A 22,975-nucleotide genomic window follows, 5' to 3' on the forward strand; every position below is an offset into this window, starting at 1 on the left:
TTAATGCAACCGGCTCACCGGGTGGCATTTTCGTCATATCATTATTATTTGCCTACCGCATAAAGGTGCTAAGGGTCACCTAATTTATGTGCATAATTTGCTAGAACAGTTTCTCTTTGAAATTTACTCCGCAAAATCAATGCGGCAGTCAGGATTTTGGACAACACGAAATGGCTATTAAATCTAAGTAATTGGTTTCGCCGCAAAAATAAACTTTTAAATGATTTACTTTGAATGATTTTAGACGCAAGAAATGTGCATCTAGGAAAAACTTAAGGATCTGCCTAGAAAAACAAATTTCAAATGTTCCATACCATGAGACCATATATAAATAATACAATATAAGAAATAATAAAAACTAAAATTCTTACATTCAGATCGTTATTATTTATTAACACTTTACTTTTTCTATATATAGTTATAGACTGCTCTAAAAGTATTAAAATTCTAACTGCTCTAAAAGTATTAAAATTCTAACTACTCAACATGAGGGGTGTATGTGACATGATGAAATGTGTCTAGAAAGTAGCTTTCGAGTTGTTCACATTCTTCATATTAATATATTATTAAACGAGCACTTTATGATAGCCATGACCCAACTGAATAATGGCCATAACTTATTTTCCTTTTCTAGCAGAATAAGGTTTTTAAAGATTAAATTTAATTAAGAAATTACAGATTAGTATCTTACATTTTGGTAAATTGTGTTCTTCGGTTGATTTTTTTATGCAGTTTTGAGATTTGCATTTTCATTGCTTGATGATAATTTTGAGAGGCTCCAGGAATCGAATCGAACCTTGTTATAATATTTGTATCCTATGTAATTATATAAAAGCAATAAACAGTGACCAAATATACTTAGTTGAAAATATAAAATCCATTTGTATGACTTGGCCACAGTAAACTCGATTTCAGCTAAAACTGTTTCTTTAATACAGTGCAGATTTACAGCCAATATTGATTTTGTTGGGCAAATTTTATTTAGAAGGAGGCGGGTAGTAGCAGGAATTATTTTCTTTGTTATACATGTCACTGCTAATGGCAAATAAGAATAATAAGGGATTGTTTTATATTTTTTCTCAACTCTTCTACCTATTTTTTAAGGGTAAATCGTTCGCTGGAGTGTACTTTGTGAACTCAGTTTAATCGTTTATCTTTCTTTAAACTAAGTGGCTGCGAAATAATTTGAGTGTTTTTGAAGGTGACCGTGTATGAGTTTAATAACAATAAAATAATAATGGCATTTTTAAAATGTCACACTCTTGTGTTAAAGTAAAGCATTTACACCTATTGCATAGAATATATATTTATTGTTTTATAAATAAATAATAACTCATCGCGTTATAATAATAATAGTCAGTTAATGATTTCCGTTCGAATTTTAACTTATCCTCATTTATACAAATGACCAAGAGTAAGACAGCATTGCTCCATCACTTTCTCTAATGGAAAATTTGCCTTACTTTTCTATCAGGCTTATGCCATTCCACTTTAGATAGAGTTCACTGCCTGGGGAGCATAGGACAACTTTCCCTTTTAAGACGTTAGGTGCGCTGAAGCTTGAAGCCCCGCTAACCCTACAAATCAATCGTGTCCACGTATACTGACCGCTTAACGAGAGGGGTCCGTCAAGTGACCAAGGTTGCAAATTATGCTCCGGTTTCCGGAGTTAGGAGGTCAATGGCGTCTCACTGCTTTTAATCACGCCATCTACGGCGGGCCATTAGGATTTGTCGTGTGTCCTAGACGGGTTTTTATGTTTGAGGTGCCTTATTGAAACTTTTTGACCTCGGCGAAAGCACGCTAAAATATGCCGGTGATTAAAGTCGATGATAAATGATTTAATTTAAAATCCACATTTTTATTGCGTTAAAAAAATGTGGAGGTATTACTTTTACGCAAATAGCGTATTTCTATTATTATATTTATTTCAGAAAACCGGTTGGTTTTGCGTCTGGTACTTGAAATTTAAATAAATTAAAGCAAAAGTTTGGTTATTATACTATATTAAGGCTATGCGCGTTACTAGTTTAGGTATGGTCTATTCATAGATACAAGAAAGTGAACAATTGCTTTTGAATGACATTATCCAAGGGTGGTCATTAACATACAATGAAATGTGGGAGACGCCCCACATTAATAATTACTTCTGGCACTAGTCGACTTCTGTAAACATTCTCTTCTTCGATGACATGTTCTACACATTTTTTCTAATTAGATGCACATATTTTTGCTACTTTACTTTTAATTAATTCTATTGCCCCAGAACTAAATTTCGGCTAGGTGTTGTTTCTTCTTAAACTGGGTTTTATCTGACCCCATATCAGTTCTATCCGATTAAAATTGCAGTGCTATGGTGGAAGGCGGATAACTTCTTATCAAACGTTTTTGTGTTGGAATTTTCAATTATCAAGCAAAAAATGTTGAATGACTTCTTTAGTCGATGATGAATTCGGTATTTTTGTCGCTTGTGCAAAATGGTAGCTCGCGTTGTCCATCACGACAACACTGTTTGTTAGACTATTGGGAATCAATTTTTCAGAAAACTATTTTTCAAAGATGTCTGCTGTCATGTTTTCGTAGTAGTCAACCTTTACTTCTTTGACATATTTTGCAGAAAGCAACAAAGCGTTATCTACCCCACTAGCTTCAGAGCCCGCATGTGCGCCCTTAAACTTAGCCTGATCTTTTGAAGAATTATTTACTTGTTTAATATAACGTATGATTGATTGATTGCATTTGTAGTGTGCGCCTTTAAAAATTTAATAACGAACTGGTGGTCAGAAATAATTTTGAGGAAATTGTTCTTATTCCTGTTGCCATAAAGCTTAATAAAATTTAACTCTATATCCCACAATAACACTAGTGGATTAAAAAAAAAAACAAAATTCGACCCAATTTGGGACACCGGGTCATGGCCGCGCGTAGTAGACCAACGACAACAAACACATCTACATAACCGGAGGAAATGGGTCATTTCGTAATGTCCCAACTTGCAAATTAATCTTGCGTCCCCGCGACGTGTCAAAAATTAACAACCTCGAAAACTCACGGGTCAATCATACGCCCTAAATGTTTATTTAAAAGGGCCAATTTTTATGGCCATTTTATATGCAAATGCCGATTCGTATATGCGTTGTTGTTTTCTTCGATAAGAAATTCTAAAACCGGTCACGGCATGCCGTGTTGCCGGCAATCCTTCATATATGACCTTGGCCATCCCCACCGCCGCTCATTAGCGAAATCATTTTTACATTCCTTATCGAGGGGAGGTGATTGTTGGTGTTGTGTGTTAGGGTTCGTTTCAATCGTTTCCCGTGGTTTAGCGAAAACGCGCGCTCCGAAACGGTCTTAGTTGGATTTTGGCTGGTTGCGGCGCGAAAGTTCGGTGACAGAAAGACGTCGCAGATGCTGAATTTTGACTTTGATGCGGATACCGCTTTCGCTGTCGTTACCGTACCGAATATGGTAAGGACACTACTTAAGATCGTTTAGAATAACGGATTAAAAGATCGAACTTGAACTCTGGACGACTCGGCTTTTGACAAAACAATTTTCTGGTTCTGCAAGATCTTTTAGAAATATAACTTAAGCTGCAAAATTGTAACAAGTTTTTTTTAAAACAACACACTAAATAGCTAAAGTTGTTAGGACATTTCGAAATAGCAAAATTAGGAAATATCATAAATTCCATTTCTTTAACTAAACTTAGCAACGCCCGCTTCGGCGAAATAACCTGCTTATTGTTAAAAAGTTACCTACCTTGTTGCTGTTGTGTGCTACGGTCAGTCCAATTTATTTTCGTCCTTTGCTTTCACTTAAGTGTTGTGCACACATGAGAGATAAAGAGAGAGAGAAATGAAAGTCTGTCTCGGTAGAAAGGTCAGATGTTCGAAAAATCCCTCTAGTGTGTACCCAAATAATACGGTAGGATTAAAAAAGCCACTGCGTATTTTATAAAAAAAAACTATTTCTTGTTTCGCTGCAATATTATCTAAGCAGTAAATCTATAATAAATTTTGGAGTTTTAGAGAGGCATTAACCAACAAGTCCTTGCTTATACGGTCAATCTCACTCTGTGGATGCTGATTGTTGGTTTTAAAAGAGGGTGGTTAAAAGTTTATTTTTTTCGTATTTATTAACATTTTCCCAAGATATTCGGTTTGGGCTGTATTTTGTATTTTGTTATTCCTCTTTAGTTTTTTCTGGGAGAACAATCCGATTTGATAATGTATTCTGCCTAACGCAAGTAATCGGGAAATATCTCGGCACCAATATACCAATACCGTACCAATTAACAAGCTATGGGCGAAATTAGAACACACAAATGTAAATCACACGCTTATTAAAGGAATAAAAAATCTGTACGACTAATCAACATCACCAATTAAAATCGGAAAATAGTATCGAGAGAATTTGAAGTCATAAAGGGGTTATGCATCTCACCCACATTGTTTAAAATATATGTAGCAGAAGCTTTATGCTCTTGGAAATGGAAATGTAAGTTTAGGTACAGTGATTGATGGAATTATAATATACAGAGTGTTCCATTTGATATTTTCACGAAAATTTTTCACTTCGACTCACCCTCTATAGAAATTCGAACTAACACAAGTATAGGTACCACTTTATAAAATTGCTGGCGTAATAAAATTATAGCTGTCGGAAACGGCATCAAAAATGTAAGATGTCAAACACAGGGCGGGGCATTTTTGATGAAAAAATGGTTCTAAATCCAAAAACCCTCAGATCATAAATGATTGGATATAAATGGCCGTATCTATTAATGCCATAATATACAGGGGTTTTCATTTAAAAAGATATAAGTTTGATTTCCCACATATTTGTACTTCACCCTGTATATGAAAATAATTTTAACACACACCATTGCACACCGTATATAATATATTTTATTGATTTCTAGTCGGTTTCTTTATTAGCAAAAAAGTCCATATTTTAGTTTTCAAAGAGAATCGTTTATATTACAGGCTGCGAGTTACGGAAAGAAAAATGGGATTTGGTATGCTGCACCAGGAGGTCAAGGCTGGAGTAAAGCGACCAGCCGGAAAGCCTCCATAGTGGAAACCGACGCTCCTCCACCAGGAGGTGGCGCTACCATTAAGCCAAGTTCCGGGCGTGTTATTAGGATAATTAATAATATGGACCATACTGTACAGGTAAGAAAGTCTTACTCGGGGAAACTGGAACCTGTGGTGGAAGATCAAGAAACTTACGTTTATAACCACTTGAAGAAAGTCTTAAAGTGTAAATTACAAACACAAATGAGGATGTGATCTGGACAAGAGAGAACCTTGCAAACTTGTTCCGTTCGGAGAGACCAGTTTTTTTCAGTTTGGATACAAAGGCAGTAGTACCATATTACAAACGCTTCAACAATTTCTTGATCATTTTGAGTTAAATTTTTATTTTATTAACAGGATTGACTTGAAAACTCTTATTGGCGCTCTGTTCATGTGCCACAATGTTATTATTTGTCTCTTACCTATAAAAATTTAGCTGTTTTGACCTAGTTTCAATGTATGTTAAACTTGCAAATTGCATTTGATATTTAATATGCATTTAGATCGACTCACCGATCCTTGACGAAGTTCGCGTGGCGTAAATGTGGATTTATAGCTCCTTTTTAAAGCAACAATCTTAGATTTGATGCCGTATACAACAATATGTTATTAGGGCAATCCAAATTGTATAGAATTGCACACTTAGTAGTTGGCCTACTCTAGTTTCGAGGAGGCGTATGTGCAACAGAATGTAAGCAAACTGTTGTTGAATAAAAACCAAGTTCCAAGTTTTAATCTTCAATTTCGATCAATTTTTTCTGTCAATTTGCTAGTCAATTAAAAATCAACAATGTTCATATTTTAAACATTTCTTTATGGGACAGTCTACTTCTGCATTGCTTTTTAAATTGAATTTAGTTCAAGGTTTAGGGTTGAGGCATTAGTTAAGGTTGTAAATATCCTACAAAGATCTTTGAAACAACCCAACCGTATACCGGCTGGCGCAATAGTGAGACAAGCACGATATCTTCCATATTTATGGCAACAGAAAAGTTTAAATATGAAAAAAAAATCTTTTGTTTGAACGGAAGTTCAGTCAGAACTTTACCCCATAAGAATACAAAATAGTTCTCTGTAAAATCAAAATAAATATATGGTATAATGACTATTCAATAAAGATTATAATTTTTCTAATAATATGTATTACTTATAAAATGTACATTTTGAAACAGAAACAATATCGAACAAAAGAAATAGTTTTGAAAATATTAACCTTCAAAACGATCAGTCAGAGACCCGTACTATGTTATATAATTGAAATTGCTCTTTGAAGTGGCTATTCGAAAATTCAATAATATACTGGGTGTCTCATCTAAGAAAATGGAGAAAAGTATCATTTTACGAAACGTGGCAACACCGACTATTTTAAGAAAATATTTTAAATTTTCGATAGATAGAAAAAAGTTTAAAAAGCTAATAAGCTACCCAGCAAAGATGGTTTAAACATATCCCGAATTCTGAAAATGATGGCTAATAAGATCGAAGCGGTGCATCACAGACCCATACTCAGATATATAGTTTAATTTGTCTTTGAAAGGACTATCCAACAATACAATAAAATATAGGCTGTTCTGTTTAAAAAAAATGTAACTTTGTTTTAGCACACTGTGTATAAAAAAGTGACTATTAGGAAAATAAAAAAATAAAGGTCATTTTAATAGAAACAACTTTTGTATCTACTTTTTTTTGTAACCCCCGTAAGTTTCAAGATGAGGTATAGGCCCCTCTTAAACAGCCCACCCTGTGCAGTTATTTGTTGCTCACTTTTTTATAATTAAGTAATGACAAACTTTGAAATAATGAACGAACTTAAAATGCTTAATTAAAAATAAACTCAACTCAGCTGTTCAACGTGTCAATATTTCCTAAAATTTGTTGTGTAATTTTTTTGTTTGTGTAATTGTTGTGTAATTAACTGGGCATATAGTAATAGGTTAACGCATCTTTGTATACATTAACCGAAGTAAAACATTGTTTAAGGTAACACCTTATATACATTCGATTTTCTTAATGCCCATTTTTGTATTATAACGTAGATTATAAAAAGCATCTTATGAACATTTCAATCTACAGGGTGTTTCAAAAGAGTGATTGTTTAAAGTAAAAGGTAATTGATTATATAAACGTTGAATCAACAGTCAACCATTACGAGGATGTCGCGCTATAAAGTTAACGTTTTAGTTTCTTCTTAATTTGATTGGTATTAGTATTATAAAAATACACTTAATACATATTTTTTCACTTTTTTGAATGATCAGGGAAGACTGAATTAGACTACACTTATCATGTTTCCTTACTGAATTCAAAGTAGAACTTAAGCATTAACATGAAAAAATTAAAATTTCGTCTTTTGCGTTTTCTTCATAAACTTAATCTTTAAATAAAGAAAATAAAACATAAAACACTGCATGTCGATTTTTCTTTTCATTAAATTTATTTAGAAAGAATGAAGAAATTGCTTCTTATATTGTTTATACTTCCATAGAATTTTTTTTAAGAAAAAAAAAATAAAAACTTTATTTTTCAGGCTTGTTGACTTTTAACCGAATTTAATCAAGCCTTTAAGTTTTATGTATTTGTTTTCAAACACCCTCTATATTTTTTGTTTTATATCACTTTTAAATTGCGTTCAGAAAGTTTCCAATTTATCGCAATGTATGAAAATTATTTCTAATTAATGACTAATGTATAATTTATTCAAAGTGCTAATTCGTATTTTTATTTTTTACAGTGCCGAGTGTTACTAAATTTACGCACCTCGCAACCTTTTGAAGAGGTTCTGGAAGACTTGGGTCAAGTACTAAAAATGAACGGAGCTAAACGAATGTATACGGTGTCCGGTCAAGAAGTGCGAAGCTTTTCCCAACTTAGGAACGAGTTCGCCGACGTGGATACTTTTTACCTCGGTAAATAAACTATTGGGTTGTTCGGAAAGTCATTTCGTTTTTTTTTTTTGGGGAACATGAAAGACAGTTTTCGTATAATGAATAAATATTTTATTAAATTATATATTGGCCATTCTGGTCCAACACCTTTTGCCATCTTTCTGGCAGTAACATAATTCCCCTCCCATAAAAGTTTTGGTCCTTGCTGGCAAAAAACTGGTTCAGGTGGTTTTTGACATCTTCATTTGAGGTAAAGGTTTTGCCATCCAAAAAATTTTGCAGGGACCGGAACAAATAGTAGTCGGAAGGCGCCAGATCGGGAGAATATGGTGGATGTTGCAGTACGTCCCATTCAAGCTGTAAAAGTTTTTGGCGAGTGACCAAACTTGTGTGAGGTCTCGCATTATCCTGGTGGAACACTACACCCTTCCTGTTGATTAATTCGGGCCTCTTCTCTTTAAGTGAATCATTCAATTTGTCCAGTTGATGACAATAGACTTCTGAATTAATCGTTGTATTGTCCGGCAAAAGCTCAAAAAAAAAAACGATTCCTTTGACATCCCACCAAACGGAGAGCATCACCTTTTTTTGGTGAATGTTGGCTTTTGACACGCTTTGAGTCGGTTCATCTTTTCTGCTCCATGACCTCTTGCGTTTAACATTGTTGTATACAACCCATTTTTCGTCCCCAGTAATAATCCGCTTCAAAAATGGATCATTTTCTTGACGTTTGAGGAGCGAATCACACACGTCAACGCGACGACACAAATTTCGCTCCGTAAGGACATGGGGTACCCACACATCGAGCTTCGAGAATAAGCCCATGCCTTTCAAATGGCCATAAACAGTCGACAAATTTAATCTCTCACCGATCTCTCGTGTGGTTATTCGCCGATTTGCATCAACTAATGCCTTTATCGCATCTTTGTCAGCTTCGACCGGCCTTCCAGACCGTGGTGCATCTTCGACACCAAAATTGCCGGATCGAAATTTTGCAAACCAGTTCTGGCACTGGCGTACTGTTAACACGCCTTCTCCATACACATCCGTCAATTTTTTTCTCGCTTGGACAGCATTTTTACCATTTCTGAAGTAAAAAAGTAAAATATGACGAAAATGCTGCTTATTGCTCTCCATATTTAAAAGGGCACCAACCAAAAACTACTGAGTAGAATTAATAGAACTTTTTCACACACAAGCCTTGCAATATCAGCTCTCAAGACATATAATGGTTATGCGACTTAAGTGTGAAGTTGGTTTCGAAAAAACGTAATTAAGTCCTCTGACGGGAAAAAACGAAATGACTTTCCGAACAACCTTATACAAATAATTGCCCTCATTCTGCGTCACCACATCGATTTAAAATTTAAAGATGTTCATTTCGTAAAAGGGGTATCTTTCGGCACTGTAAGTCTTTCTTTGGTTTGAATACTACCTCTGACATTGACCACTAGGGTAGCCAGTCAAATTTTTCAAATCATAATGATGTTTTCGGTTTCAGATACTTCTCCAGGGGTCGGCACAGTGGTGAACGCACCGCCGGTAGGTGTAATGCTTTCCCCGGTGAGGAGGGGACGATCGAGAGGTCCCCAAACTGCCATCGTAGAAGATATAAGCAAGCAACGCCGGGCGAGAAGTAAAAGCAGACCTCGGGCGCTTTACGCACCTGAAAATGAAATTATCAGGACCAACGGTAAGACCATCTGATTACTTATTAATTAATTTTCTTGGTCAGGGCTCTGATACCTAAGTCAAAACAAACTTCAGTACACTGTTACTGTTAAATAACTTTTGATTAACAAATCACATTTTATCCACACTATTAATTCTAAATGATCGCTCCCAGTAAGCTCTCGGTAAATACAGGATAACAGACGGAATGAAGAAAAGGAGAAAAAATCACCGGAATTGATGGTTCTCAAAGAGTCCGTGATAGTTCGGTAGATTTTCGTCGTACTGACTTATAAAGCGACGCATGCTCTCTTGCGACAACTTCACTCCCTGCGTTGTTTTCATTTTATTATATTGTCCCTCTTTTCCATTATCGAAATATGAAAATTAAAAAAAAATCTGGTTGCTCTGATAAACTCATCATTTCATAGACTGGCGATCATTTTAAATTATCTCCAATATAAAGGTCTCCGGTAAATAGGCATTTTGAACCGATTTCGAAATAGTTAAAAAAATTAAACCAGTACAATAAAAAAGACGATTACAATAATTAATAAAATTAATAAAATCGCAAATCAATCCCAACATGTGAATTGGCTTTTTATGTGAGTTAGGATAGTTGATTCTGAAACTCGTAAATCCAGTGGTGCAATATGATTTAAAAAATATCCATTATGTTTTTTTTCTTTCTTAAATACTTACTAGAAAAAAATTGAAGTTTAAAAATTTGTGCATATAAAAAACTATTACGACGAGATTTGTATTAACAATCAATAATTAATAATTCCTTAAATATCTACCAGACTTTCATTAATACCTGGTATGTTCCGTACCCGGCATCAATTTTCTGGTTGGAGTTTTTCTAATTTTTCTATATTTGAATGACTTATTTACAAGTCACGCGCTCATTTCCGCGAAGAGATTTAGTAGAGCTCGTTTTAAAACTTTCTTCGTTTCGTAAAATGCAAATTCTTTCGTGGCATTTAATCATTTTCACGCAAAATCTCAATCGAAACTTTCACGGCATGTATTTTTAAAAATTTCACGCAAGTTAAAATTGAACAAATTGCGACAAATAAATGAAACACCGCTAGATTAAAATAAGATTGGGTTAATTTCTAATCTAGAGATTATTGCAGACGATAACCTTTATCAACAAAATTCTTCTTGGATATTTCTAATTTACACCCTGCATTAAAACTATTCCACCAACTCTCGGAAAAAAATTAATGTTAGAAAATTGACAAAACGTATTTTTATGAACCCTTATTATTTTGGACTCTTCGATATACAATAAACTAAGTCCTAAAAAATTAACACTAAAATAATAAATGACCACCATCAGCTACGACAAAAGCTACGAATTAGAATAAGAAACATTTATCAATATGCTTCTTCTTCTTCTTCTACTTCTTGGAGATCTGTCGATCTGTTAATTCTGAAGCTGCCTCTGCATCTTTTCCTGCGATGTGGATTGCCAACTATCTTTCCACCTTTTAGGTGGTCTCCCGGGAGGTCTTGGGCCGGGCGGTTTGTTTTCCAGGACTATTCTTGGAAGTCTGTTCTCGTCCATAGGTCTTACATTGTTGTACCACTGCCTCTTACGTTGTCTTCCCCATCTCACAATATCTTGTATCCCGCACTGCTCTCTGACATCTGTGTTTCTTACTCTGTCTCTTCTTGTTTTCATCTCTGCTACCCTTAGCATTTGTTTCGTCTTATTGGTGTCTTCGCAGACTTCCTTGCCATATGTCACGATGAGTCTGATACAAGTCTTGTAGATTCTAATTTTTCTGATAGTGCGGATGCTTTGTTAATCTGGCTCCTTATGTCTTTAACTGTCTGATTCCTCCCGGTGTTGGGTTATTTCCAGTGAATTGATCTCCTACCTTGACCTTTGTTATTTAGGTTGTGGATTATTTCGTTATGTTTGCTGGTGCCTTATTTTCCATTAATATCTGTAAAACGTCTCCCAATCGGACCCTATCAAATCCCTTTATTAGGTCAATGAAGCAGATATACACTGGCATGTGTACTCTCTAGGTATGTAGGTTGATGATGTCAGAAGATGCCCGATGATGCATAGTGCCTAAAGGACAAGATTGAAAGTTATTTCGAGATGATGGAGTTTATTTAAGCCCTAAGGAGCCTAACTATAATGGGAGGGGACTGTGCACAATTTTTCTAACATAATAAAAAAAGTAAAGTTGGCAACGTCGCCTCCAAAAGAAATAAATATTACAATGTCAACCAACGATTTTGTAAAATAAGTAAATTCAATTGATTTAGTTATTCTTTACAGATTACACATTATTGGAAGTATTGAAAGAGGAGCCCGTACGGGTGACTGTAAAGGGACTACGACGCACTTTTTATCCCCCCATTCATCATGCGCCAATGGATAACACGCCACCAGAGAAAAAAATGATGCTGGAATGGGTGTATCCTTTAAGAACATTGTAGATAACAAACTTCTTGTTGCGAAGCAACTACTCCGTAAAATGCCTATAATATTTCAAATATTATACTGTTCCGCTGTTTTAAATAATATAACACATCAACCAAAATCATGCATTTCTTATAATTTACAGTATAAAATGCGGCACGTGCATTTCGTGTATGTAATTCATATTTCATTTGATAAAACATCCACAAGAAACGTGGTAGTGAAATTTTACATGCTGGCCCATTGACACGCAATAGCTGACGTCAGAGTGTAAGTTACTTGAGACTCGAAGCAAACTATTTGGACGAAATCTCCATAAATGTATCCCAAATGCATCCGCTAATTAAACACTTATCTACATTGCCATAAAACACGAATTTAGGAAATAATGCAAACTTATTTTTAAAATTTGACCTTCTAGTTTGAAGTTAGTAATGTTTCATATACGTGGAAATTTTGTCCTCGAAACCAATGTACGCCTCAAATAAGGGTACGTGTGGATATATTAAAAACATGCCGTTATACACGCAGGTGGAGAATTTCGAAGAAAAAATTTAAATACCCCCACTGAACAAAGGTATGGAAGGATGGATGGATGATATTTTTATATCATGAAATATTGGATTTTAAATGTTCTTGATTTTACGTTCATTATAATCAACCGATATAAGCTGATCAGTGATCCTTAAAATAATATTAGATACGGGTATAGGGGGACAGATTCCAGGAAAAATTTATGGGTGCTTCCAACTGGTGAATTGCTTTATTTCGTGGCCGCTGTTGCAGTAATGTTCGATAGGGATGAAGAGACACAAAGACATTATATAGGACATACTGAAGACATCCAGTGGTAAGTAGCTTAATATATTACGAAAGAAAATAGCGCCCCTTCCCTATAGCGAAAACATAACATGATTGATATTCATCATATCATATTATTATTCATTACCATCCACAACATTGACTTACCATCAAACGGTGTTTCCTGTGATCCTCTACCCTCGTTCCATCTTGTGGTGTTACTGGCAAGTCTTTTATCTCTATCCACACGAAATGAAGATGCATATCTTCATTTCGTGTTGTGTGCTGCTGACGAAAAACAGAAGACTTCACAAATACTGAGCTTTTTTAGAGAATTATCTGCTTCTGAACTCTCAACAGCATCAATGAACGTGCCCGGTGTCTGGTTATAATCTCAAAGACCCTCTACAGGCTTCATCCTTAATTTTTTGAGAAAACTGTAAATACAAAAGTTTTGGATTTTATTTTAAACATGACAGAATGGTTTTTTCGCCGTTATTGATATGACAGTTTTGAATATTTTTCAGAATTTTGTTATTTGCATTTTTACTCTAATTAATATGATAATTCTTTTTTAATGACATTATAAAAAATTAACACTTATTTAATCTCACTATCTATAATTATGATTCAAAAATAGAGTGTTCTATTGAAAACAAAAATAACGTGGTATTATCCGATGTTCATTTGCTTAATGGTACAGGAACTCATGGCCGGTGAGGGCAAATGTTGTTATTTAAATTCTGTATTGTTAAATACCTTTATTTTTGAATTTGCAACAATCAACAGAAAGCAAAGAAAAGGATTTGAACTATGCTATGTAAACTCAACACGTGAAAAAGCTATAATTGAAAACTACTTTAGGATTATTTTTTACTTCTTTCTTGCGGGAATTTACTTTGAAGCGAAAAAACAATTCATTAAAATGATAAATAAGCTATTCTATAGACCAAGAAGTTGATTTTTATTTTATAAAAAAAATAGAAAACATTAATACAATGTCTTTGTTGAAACATCATTGTTCATTAATACCCTATTTCATTCACCATAGACGTTTATCAAAATGGAATTTAACATCACCTCATATTCATTGTCACAGCAATTAATTGCAATCTAGTATTATGCAAACGGAAAAGAATACTTGTATTATTTCATTAAAATACTATAAGGTTGTTCGGAAAGTAATTTCGTTTTTTCCCGTCAGAGGAATTAATTACGTTTTTTCGAAACCAACTTCACACTTAAGCCGCATAACCATTATATGTCTTGAGAGCTGATATTGCAAGGCTTGTGTGTGAAAAAGTTCTATTAATTCTACGCAGTAGTTTTTGGTTGGTGCCCTTTTAAATATGGAGAGCAATAAGAAGCATTTTCGTCATATTTTACTTTTTTACTTCAGAAAAGGTAAAAATGCTGTCCAAGGGAGAAAAAAATTGATGGATGTGTATGGAGAAGGTGTGTTAACAGTACGCCAGTGCCAGAACTGGTTTGCAAAATTTCGATCCGGCAATTTTAATATCGAAGATGCACCACGGTCTGGAAGGCCGGTCGAAGCTGACAAAGATGCGATAAAGGCATTAGTTGATGCAAATCGGCGAATAACCACACGAGAGATCGGTGAGAGGTTAGATTAGTCGAATTCGACTGTTTATGGCCATTTGAAAGGCATGGGCTTAACCTCGAAGCTCGATGTGTGGGTGCCCCATGTCCTTACGGAGCGAAATTTGTGTCGTCGCGTTGACGTGTGTGATTCGCTCCTCAAACGTCAAGAAAATGATCCATTTTTGAAGCGGATTATTATTGGGGACGAAAAATGGGTTGTATACAACAATGTTAAACGCAAGAGGTCATGGAGCAGAAAAGATGAACCGGCTCAAAGCGTGTCACCAAAAAAAGGTGATGCTCTCCGTTTGGTGGGATGTCAAAGGAATCGTTTTTTTTTGAGCTTTTGCCGGACAATACAACGATTAATTCAGAAATCTATTGTCATCAACTGGACAAATTGAATGATTCACTTAAAGAGAAGAGGCCCAAAATAAACAACAGGAAGGGTGTAGTGTTCCACCAGGATAATGCGAGACCTCACACAAGTTTGGTCACTCGCCAAAAACTTTTACAGCTTGAATGGGACGTACTGCAACATCCACCATATTCTCCAGATCTGGCGCCTTCCGACTACTATTTGTTCCGGTCCCTGCAAAATTTTTTGGATAGCAAAACCTTTACCTCAAATGAAGATGTCAAAAACCACCTGAACCAGTTTTTTGCCAGCAAGGACCAAAACTTTTATGGGAGGGGAATTATGTTACTGCCAGAAAGATGGCAAAAGGTGTTGGACCAGAATGGCCAATATATAATTTAATAAAATATTTATTCATTATACGAAAACTGTCTTTCATGTTCCCCAAAAAAAACGAAATGACTTTCCGAACAACCCAATAGAAATTATTAGTTGAAACCATTGTAGCAATTATTTTAAAGAGCTGATGATATGATATGATGATATGATGATGATGATAATATAATAATATGTTTTTGATGTTTATGTACGACATTTACATAAGAAATCGCAAAAATTTCTTTACCAAGATAAAGGGATCTTTATCTAGAAAGACCAGCACCCTTCATTAGAGGTTTGGAAAGTTCTTTACCAGTACACTTTACCTTTGATATTGCGAATCGATTAAATTCGGTAATGTGGGAAACATTTTCTAGCATTATACTTTGAAAGAATGCGTTATTGATTTCAATTGCGTAGCGAACAATATATCACCAATTGTTTATGAAACATGAACAATGGAATGCGCAGGGCATTTTGACTTTAACCAAAAAAATATGATAGTAGCCATAACATTTTTTATTTCATTGTGATGACGGATTGAAATTTATTTTGTTTTGCTCAATTCTCTTCCAAATGTGAATGATAAATTATGTATACAACGAATAACAATTATTTCAATATGAAACAGTATGGATTTGCATCCATCAAGAGAGATGGTGGCGTCAGGTCAGAGGGCTGGAAGGAATAGAAAAACTCAAGCGCACATAAGAATATGGAGCACGGAGACGTTACAGACGTTGTACGTTTTCGGAATGGGCGAATTTGACGTTGGAGTGGCCGCTGTCGCTTTTTCGCAATTGGTACGTTTGATGCTATCAATAATTAACCTAATACATCATTATTGTTTTCTGGATTACAGAGAAAATTCTATATTTTTCAAAGAGTCGATACTTGTTATTAAATTAACTACTATGGGCAGTTTTTTTTCGAGACATTCGAAAAGCATTTTTTAAATTAGAGAAAATTAATATAATAACAATAATAATCGCTGATGTTGTGGAATTTAAGTTTTAAATGAATTATCATAATTTATCCAAAAAAAACTGTTAACCTAAAAACAAAATATTTATTGATCCATCTGAATTCTGAATTGATATCTGTACGGGGTTGATGTCCATTCCATTACTTGGTAATATAACGCAGCAATGATTTTGTTTTTGTTAGAATGGAGGAAGTTACGTCCTAGGAGTTGATGCGGGAAGAGAGAGCATTCTTTCGGTTTGGCAATGGCAGTGGGGCCATTTGCTCGGAAAAGTTGCGGTAAGTTTATTGTTAACTTAAATTAGCTACTGCCTCAACTTATTCACGTGTCCCATTTAAAACATATATAAATATATATGTAAACATATAAAACAACTTAAAACTTTGTAGTTTAGTATAGTACAAATATTAAGGGGATTGCCGATTCGGGAAGCGTTTTAAATACATACCAAACATTTAATGGTAATCCAAAGTGGGTCATTAAAAATCTTTTTTTATTACAGAATGATCTTCAGTTGCTACAAAAAACTTTAAATCTTTCAAAACTATCAACTTGCATTCCAAATTTTATACCGTAACAGTTCCCAGATGTTTTATAACATCCCGACTGTTCAATATAATCTCACCAAACATGAAACAATTTTCTTAGTATTAGAAAAAAACAGTGGATGGGTTTTTAGCAGTTTATTCTCGTAAGGAAATTAATGCTCAATTAATGAAATTACTGAGCAAAAGCACAGTGTTGCGTTGAATCACTTCGGAGCATTCCCCTAGCAATGAAAGTAATTATTGTTTTGGTCCTATTGTATATCTGATATTCAAATTTTTATATTTCTTGCAACGTATCGTGTCAAAATAATAAACGATCCGGACACGCGAATCGAGGGGTTCGCAATAAAATGAAAAATCATTATGCAAATTTTGAACTATCGACCCAAACTTGCATCTCATGTTTATAATAATCGAAAATGAATAATTTGCAAATAGATGCAAAAAAGTTTATTCCAAAAAATTTGTAACTAATTTACCTTTTAATGTTGTGTATTAGTTTAATTCGTGGTCAAGTCATATAAAAATTAAAAAAGTTTTCAAGCTATAAATCCTTAGGCTTAAAGATTTTTTTTATGTTTTTCGTTTTTTTAAAGTATCTTTTAAATGCTAAAATTGAAAATCGATGGGCTGAAAGCAATTTTCCTTAAAATCGCCAATTTAAGAAACGGGCAATGAATTATTTACACATAATATGTATGCAAGTTCGTATCAAATTGATTTTATTGATTGATTGATTGATTCATGTAGATAATGTCAAAATTTTTATCACAAGTCTGATGTGAAATTTTAAACGGGATTTCAATCAAGTATGTAAATGTGATTCTAGATGGCGTTTAAGTTTTATTGGAAAATCGGAAATTTTTCTAGAGACGCACAAGTATTAATTTGAAGAAAATAAGACCAAAAATACCCCGGCCGTTACAATCAACCGCGGGCGCAATATTTTTTTTAGAAAAATTCTATGAAAATGCTTTTACGGTGTAGAGAATATTTGCATAAATGAATACTAACAATTTTAAGTGTTGTCTCTTGTTCGTATTGAAAATATGTAGGAAAAGCAAAAATAGGTTGTTACTTTTTAACGAAATTTTCTAGATAAAAGCTTTATAGGAAAAATATTTAAGTAATATAATTACAAATAAGAATAAAAAAAATAAGATTACAAGGTTTTTTTTTTGGTTCCCATTTGCATATCCTGAACGATACTGTGAGAAAAAGTAGAATTATTGTTGGTTATTGAATATAATAATTTTTCATAAAATTTAAATATTTTTTTTTTAGTTTACTAGGGGCAAATTAAATTTAAATCTTAATTTTTAATATGTTTAACAGGATGGTAAAGATGCAATATTTTTTGGTAACTTAAATTCATCATCAAAAACCAAAAATTTTATCGTAAAAGTAGAATTGTTTACAAAAAAATTAAAGAAACAGCAACTATACAAAGTGCATAAAAATAAATTCCAAATAAATGAAGCATAATTTTTGCCTTAATCTTTTAGAAAATCTTTTGAAAAATATTGATATATAGAAAAACAATTTTTGAATTATGAAATAATAAAATTTTAATACACTAAAGTGGAACTTTATACACTTCCTATTAAGGATTTTTCTGTCCTGGGATTAGATAATATTATTTCTCTTAACTTCTTGTAGTTTTTTCAGTGTATATTTATGCATCTAATTACTATGGTTGCTTGAATTTTGTATGCTGCAAACGAGTATAAAAATTCATTTTTTCCAGACTTTACAAGAAGAATTGACTGGCGCTGTCTTCCATCCATTGGACGATAACCTCATGATAACTCACGGAAAGGGCCACCTTACGTTTTGGAATAGGCGAAAAGATGGCTTTTTTGAACGAACTGATATAATCAAACCGGTGAGCGTTTTAGCATTGATTTTTTTCTCTTGTACAACGTCAACGTGCTATTCTTGTTTATGTAGAATCTAGCAAAACAGAAAACAAAATCTGATCTGAAAAAGCAGTGATTTATATATATGATATAGGAATATGAATATCACCACCGGATTCATTAACCACCGATTTTAATTTATTTTAATTAAGATTTTCGGTCTCTTTTCGGTGTAAAGTCAGTAAATAAATTTAAGAGCGTTTGGGCAAAGTGTTCTCGACTCTACTAATACATAATTTGTGTGCATTTTACTGTCTCCGATAATTAGATCTCTAAAAAAATATTAAAACACAGTTTAGCTATTCTTCCAAAACGTATATTTTTAAAGTTTTTCACCTTTTCCAGCCGTCTAGGACACTTATAACCTCTCTACAGTTCGAACAAGACGGCGACGTCATCACGGCAGACAGTGACGGTTTCATAACGGTTTACAGCGTCGACGCCGATGGGGCTTATTTCGTGAGAATGGAATATGAGGCCCACAACAAAGGTGTAGGGGCCCTGGTGATGCTCTCAGAGGGCACTTTGCTCTCGGGAGGTGAAAAAGATAGGAGGATAGCGGCATGGGATTCATTGCAGAACTACAAGAAGATCACGGATACAAAGGTGTGAACCTACAGTCTTTTAAAAAACGGCATTATATTGCAAATCGAATTTTTGAAGCTTCCGGAACTATTCGGGGGCATTAGGTCAATATATCCGCAACGACCTGGACGAAACGATGGGAACATATATGTGGGTACAACTAAAAATAACATCCTCGAAGGTTCTCTCCAAAGGCGATTTAATCAGGTGAGTGTGATGAAAGAATATCTCGATCCGCTAGAAATAAATATCTGTTAAATAAATAGTGTTATCTTTAATAGAATCTTGAAACTCTCGCCCATGCAGAAGTGTTGAGGGGGGGGTTGGCACGAGATAGTAGCAAATACGTCTCTCGGGTAAAATCCTCCGCACATCCTCATTTTAGAAAGGTTAGAAAGCCACAGTTGTGTCCTCAAATTCGGAAAACTCAATATAAAGTTAGTTGTATACTTTGTCTCGAAGTATATCGTCTTGGCTTTTGACGGTAATTATCGCAATAGCGGACCGACGGCAATAAAAAATCAGACCATCTGACCAGATGTTTTGAATTATAAAGAATAAATATTATATTATATTTATTTAGATATAATAAAAATGATATTAGTACTACTAACTGAACATACGATGACACTAGATATATAGAAGTTACCAAAAATTACCTAAATTTTATTCAAAATATATTTCTGTTTCCCTCTCAGAGTCGCCATTAAAATTAATTACAATGTTATTTTGTATGCAAATGTAAGAATCTTCAATTTTTAGAATGTGTTGCATTTTTTCAGCTCTCAACAGTTATATTATTACTTAAAGTGGGAGTAGTTATAAAAGAAGATCCCATCTGTTCAGCTAAATGTATGTGGTACATATTGTTTTTAATTGAATATGAATTTCATACTTCTAAAAGTTGCCCTTTCCTCTAACCGAATTTAAAATAAAGATCATTTTGTAAAAAATAAATTGAATTTCAGTTTTTGTACTTGATTAATTTGGTGTGTTTTGTGGCTGTGATAGCAATTTTCAAAAGTTCCACGCTAACATTCTTCGCAAGCAGTAGCAAACAGTTTGGTCCTTCTTCTGATCCAGCATGTGCATAGTGATGCGTTTTCCTTTATTTGAAGGTGCTTTTGACTGACACTTTTTACTAGAATCAATCCATGGTTTGGATACTTTGTCGTGAGCATCAAATCTCATCTAGGTCAATTGTACATCTATTCTAGGTTGTTTTAATTTTCCAGAAGATAATTAAATCCCCAAGTGCACAATCTGTGCTAAATCATTTCCATTTGTTGGCAAGGCCAATAATTATATTGGTTTTATCTTCTTCTAACTTTCTTTTCAGTATCTCCAAAGTAGGAAAAACCTGTTTTCAAGGAAATATATTTTCCTTCTTGTTTACTATCCTTTATCGGTTGAAAATCATTACATTTTTTGGTTACTACATTATTGGTTGTTGGGAGAGAGTCCGTTGAAAGCCACGACGATATACTTCGAGACACACTGTACCTACACTTTAAAGTTCTTTATGTTGAGTTCAGCGCTGCCTGCTCAAAGAACGCGACACGAGCCGTCACTGATGTCACCCTTCATTCACCGCTTCTAATGGATGTGCGCAAATTAAAGACACAACGTATATACGGCTCATAACAACACTCATGTATACATGCTGCTCATGCGAATACGAGGGTAAAAAAAAAATTAAAAAAAAAGATTTTTACTTGCAACTCTAATAAGTAGTTCCTCAGATTTATTCTTGCCTGTCAATTGTCGACTACGACAATAAATTCCAAAACAACAAATGGTCGCTGTTTCGTTTATTTATTTAACTGGCCACAAACCTCATCATGGCCATCAGGTGCACATTTTACACCATACGTATAATACTTTTTTTTAAGGTAAAACCCAACTAACGTTATTATTAAAACAGTTATAGAAATTATTTTGATAGTCACTAGATGCAACTAGTAAGGAAAAATAAATGAAGCAAATTATTATAAAAAATGCTTACCAATATTTGATCAATTTAGTTTCGCTATTTTGTTATCTCTTTCTGCAAAGAGTTTCGACTGAAGAAGCAGAGGAATTAATTGATGTGATGTATCAACTATATATTTAGAGCTATTGCGGAATAATTCACTTTGTAGTTCACAATTTTTTAATCATATAAAAACAAAAGCGTGTATTTTAATTCTTTAGTGTACAATTTTCCAAAAGTATTGCGGATCTTTGTATTTAGGTACTCAACTTAACATTACTTACTTAAAATTAAATTATTTGAAAACTTTTTACAAGTAAATCGTATTCCGTATCCAGTACGGTTTAAATCCGACTATCCAACGACTAAGTAAAAGAAACTAAAATAGGTGAAATATTTATCATTACAGAAAAAAGGTTGGTGACAGCCATCACAAAATGTGTAAAAGTACGTACCTGTTATCCTCGTATAGCATCGCTAGTATTTGACGTCTTTATGTTGATGATTCGAGTCATCAGCTGAGGTTTAAATTGCGGTAATTTCCAGATTGTTTTCGGACACGGCAGACAACTTTGGGGTCTTTCAGTTCATCCGGACGACGAAGTATTCGCGACGGCAGGTCATGACAAAAATATTGCACTATGGCGAAAAAATAAACTTATATGGACAACTCAGGTGAGCAAATTTATGTTCCCTATAGTAGCGGCGGTTGTTAAAAGTAAAGTTCTAGTACTTGCTTTTCATTTCCATTCTTATGGTGAGTATCTTGCATTTACATTTATGTTTTATATAATTTTATATCAACCTAGGCTTAAATTAAATGGACGAATGCAATAGAAAGGTCCAAATAACTGATCGATAAAATTATACTTTGCTATACTTCTGCTAGCTGCACTGGTGTAAACCCCCAAATATATTTCAACAATAAACCGCTTTCGGTATATAAAAGAAATAGGGTTAGTTGAATGAACGAAATTCAAAAAATTCTAACTTTTTCACAGACAAGTTAGACATTGTCTATTTGATTTACAAAGTTATTCACGCAATTGCTTATTGAAAGTGTACTAGAAGACTAAATATAAAATAGTTTTTCAGATACCTTGTATAATTTGCATGTATTCTTATTTTCTGACAATTTTCAAACAATTTGTCGATACCTACCTACTTCCTGTGTTTTTTTTTATAATATTTGAATTTTATAAAAAAGTATAGGAATTTCTGAATTAATAAAATAAAGCCATTTATTAATAATACATCTTAATAAATTAAGTTTCAATTAACATAAAATTTACCATTCTTGTATTCTTTGTATTCTTCCGCAATGCATGTACATCAATCTTGTCAAAGATACCTCAAAAAATGTCCTTCTAATAAAAAACGTTTTTTTGTAATCGAACGTCCTGTAACCCTGACGTCATTTCCTGTGTCTAGCTAACCAACTATCCTGGTAAATTTCTAATACGCAATATGTCTCGTTAACCCTGTATAAAAACTGCTTATATATTAGATTAATCCTGGCAAATATAAATTAAATTGAAATTAGCAAAACTTGTAGGTATCTTTCGAATGCATATCTTTAAGTTTTCATCCATTTGGTGTCGCCCTGGCAACCGGTAGCACAGAAGGGCACTTGATAATAATCAACTCCGAATCGGGTACCATCGTAAATACAATAAGAGTATGTGGATCGCCGTTGAATTGCGTCGGTTTTAATCCAAGTAAGTAGGAAAAAAAATAAAAAAAC

General features: G+C 33.9%; 1 protein-coding gene across 3 annotated transcripts in view; it reads left to right on the forward strand.

Moving 5' to 3' along the window:
- The window catches only part of LOC132703812 (echinoderm microtubule-associated protein-like CG42247), a 58,118-nt gene that overhangs the window by 28,420 nt on the left and 6,723 nt on the right, over window positions 1–22,975 (forward strand). For 2 of the 3 annotated variants that reach the window (XM_060673298.1, XM_060673299.1), the window contains exons 5-16: window positions 4,989–5,177; window positions 7,813–7,987; window positions 9,468–9,659; window positions 11,940–12,078; window positions 12,784–12,933; window positions 15,854–16,025; window positions 16,390–16,485; window positions 18,503–18,640; window positions 19,020–19,280; window positions 19,338–19,466; window positions 21,778–21,906; window positions 22,787–22,949. In XM_060673298.1, the coding sequence (XP_060529281.1) occupies window positions 4,989–5,177; window positions 7,813–7,987; window positions 9,468–9,659; window positions 11,940–12,078; window positions 12,784–12,933; window positions 15,854–16,025; window positions 16,390–16,485; window positions 18,503–18,640; window positions 19,020–19,280; window positions 19,338–19,466; window positions 21,778–21,906; window positions 22,787–22,949 (1,933 nt within the window). Of the gene's footprint in view, window positions 1–3,326; window positions 3,469–4,988; window positions 5,178–7,812; window positions 7,988–9,467; window positions 9,660–11,939; window positions 12,079–12,783; window positions 12,934–15,853; window positions 16,026–16,389; window positions 16,486–18,502; window positions 18,641–19,019; window positions 19,281–19,337; window positions 19,467–21,777; window positions 21,907–22,786; window positions 22,950–22,975 lie in introns of those variants that run through there. The other variant, XM_060673300.1, reaches the window with a different exon arrangement.

Source organism: Cylas formicarius, unplaced genomic scaffold (genome assembly GCF_029955315.1).
Source record: "Cylas formicarius isolate icCylForm1 unplaced genomic scaffold, icCylForm1.1 PGA_scaffold_6__28_contigs__length_40554024, whole genome shotgun sequence".
Taxonomy (NCBI): Eukaryota; Metazoa; Arthropoda; class Insecta; order Coleoptera; family Brentidae; genus Cylas; species Cylas formicarius.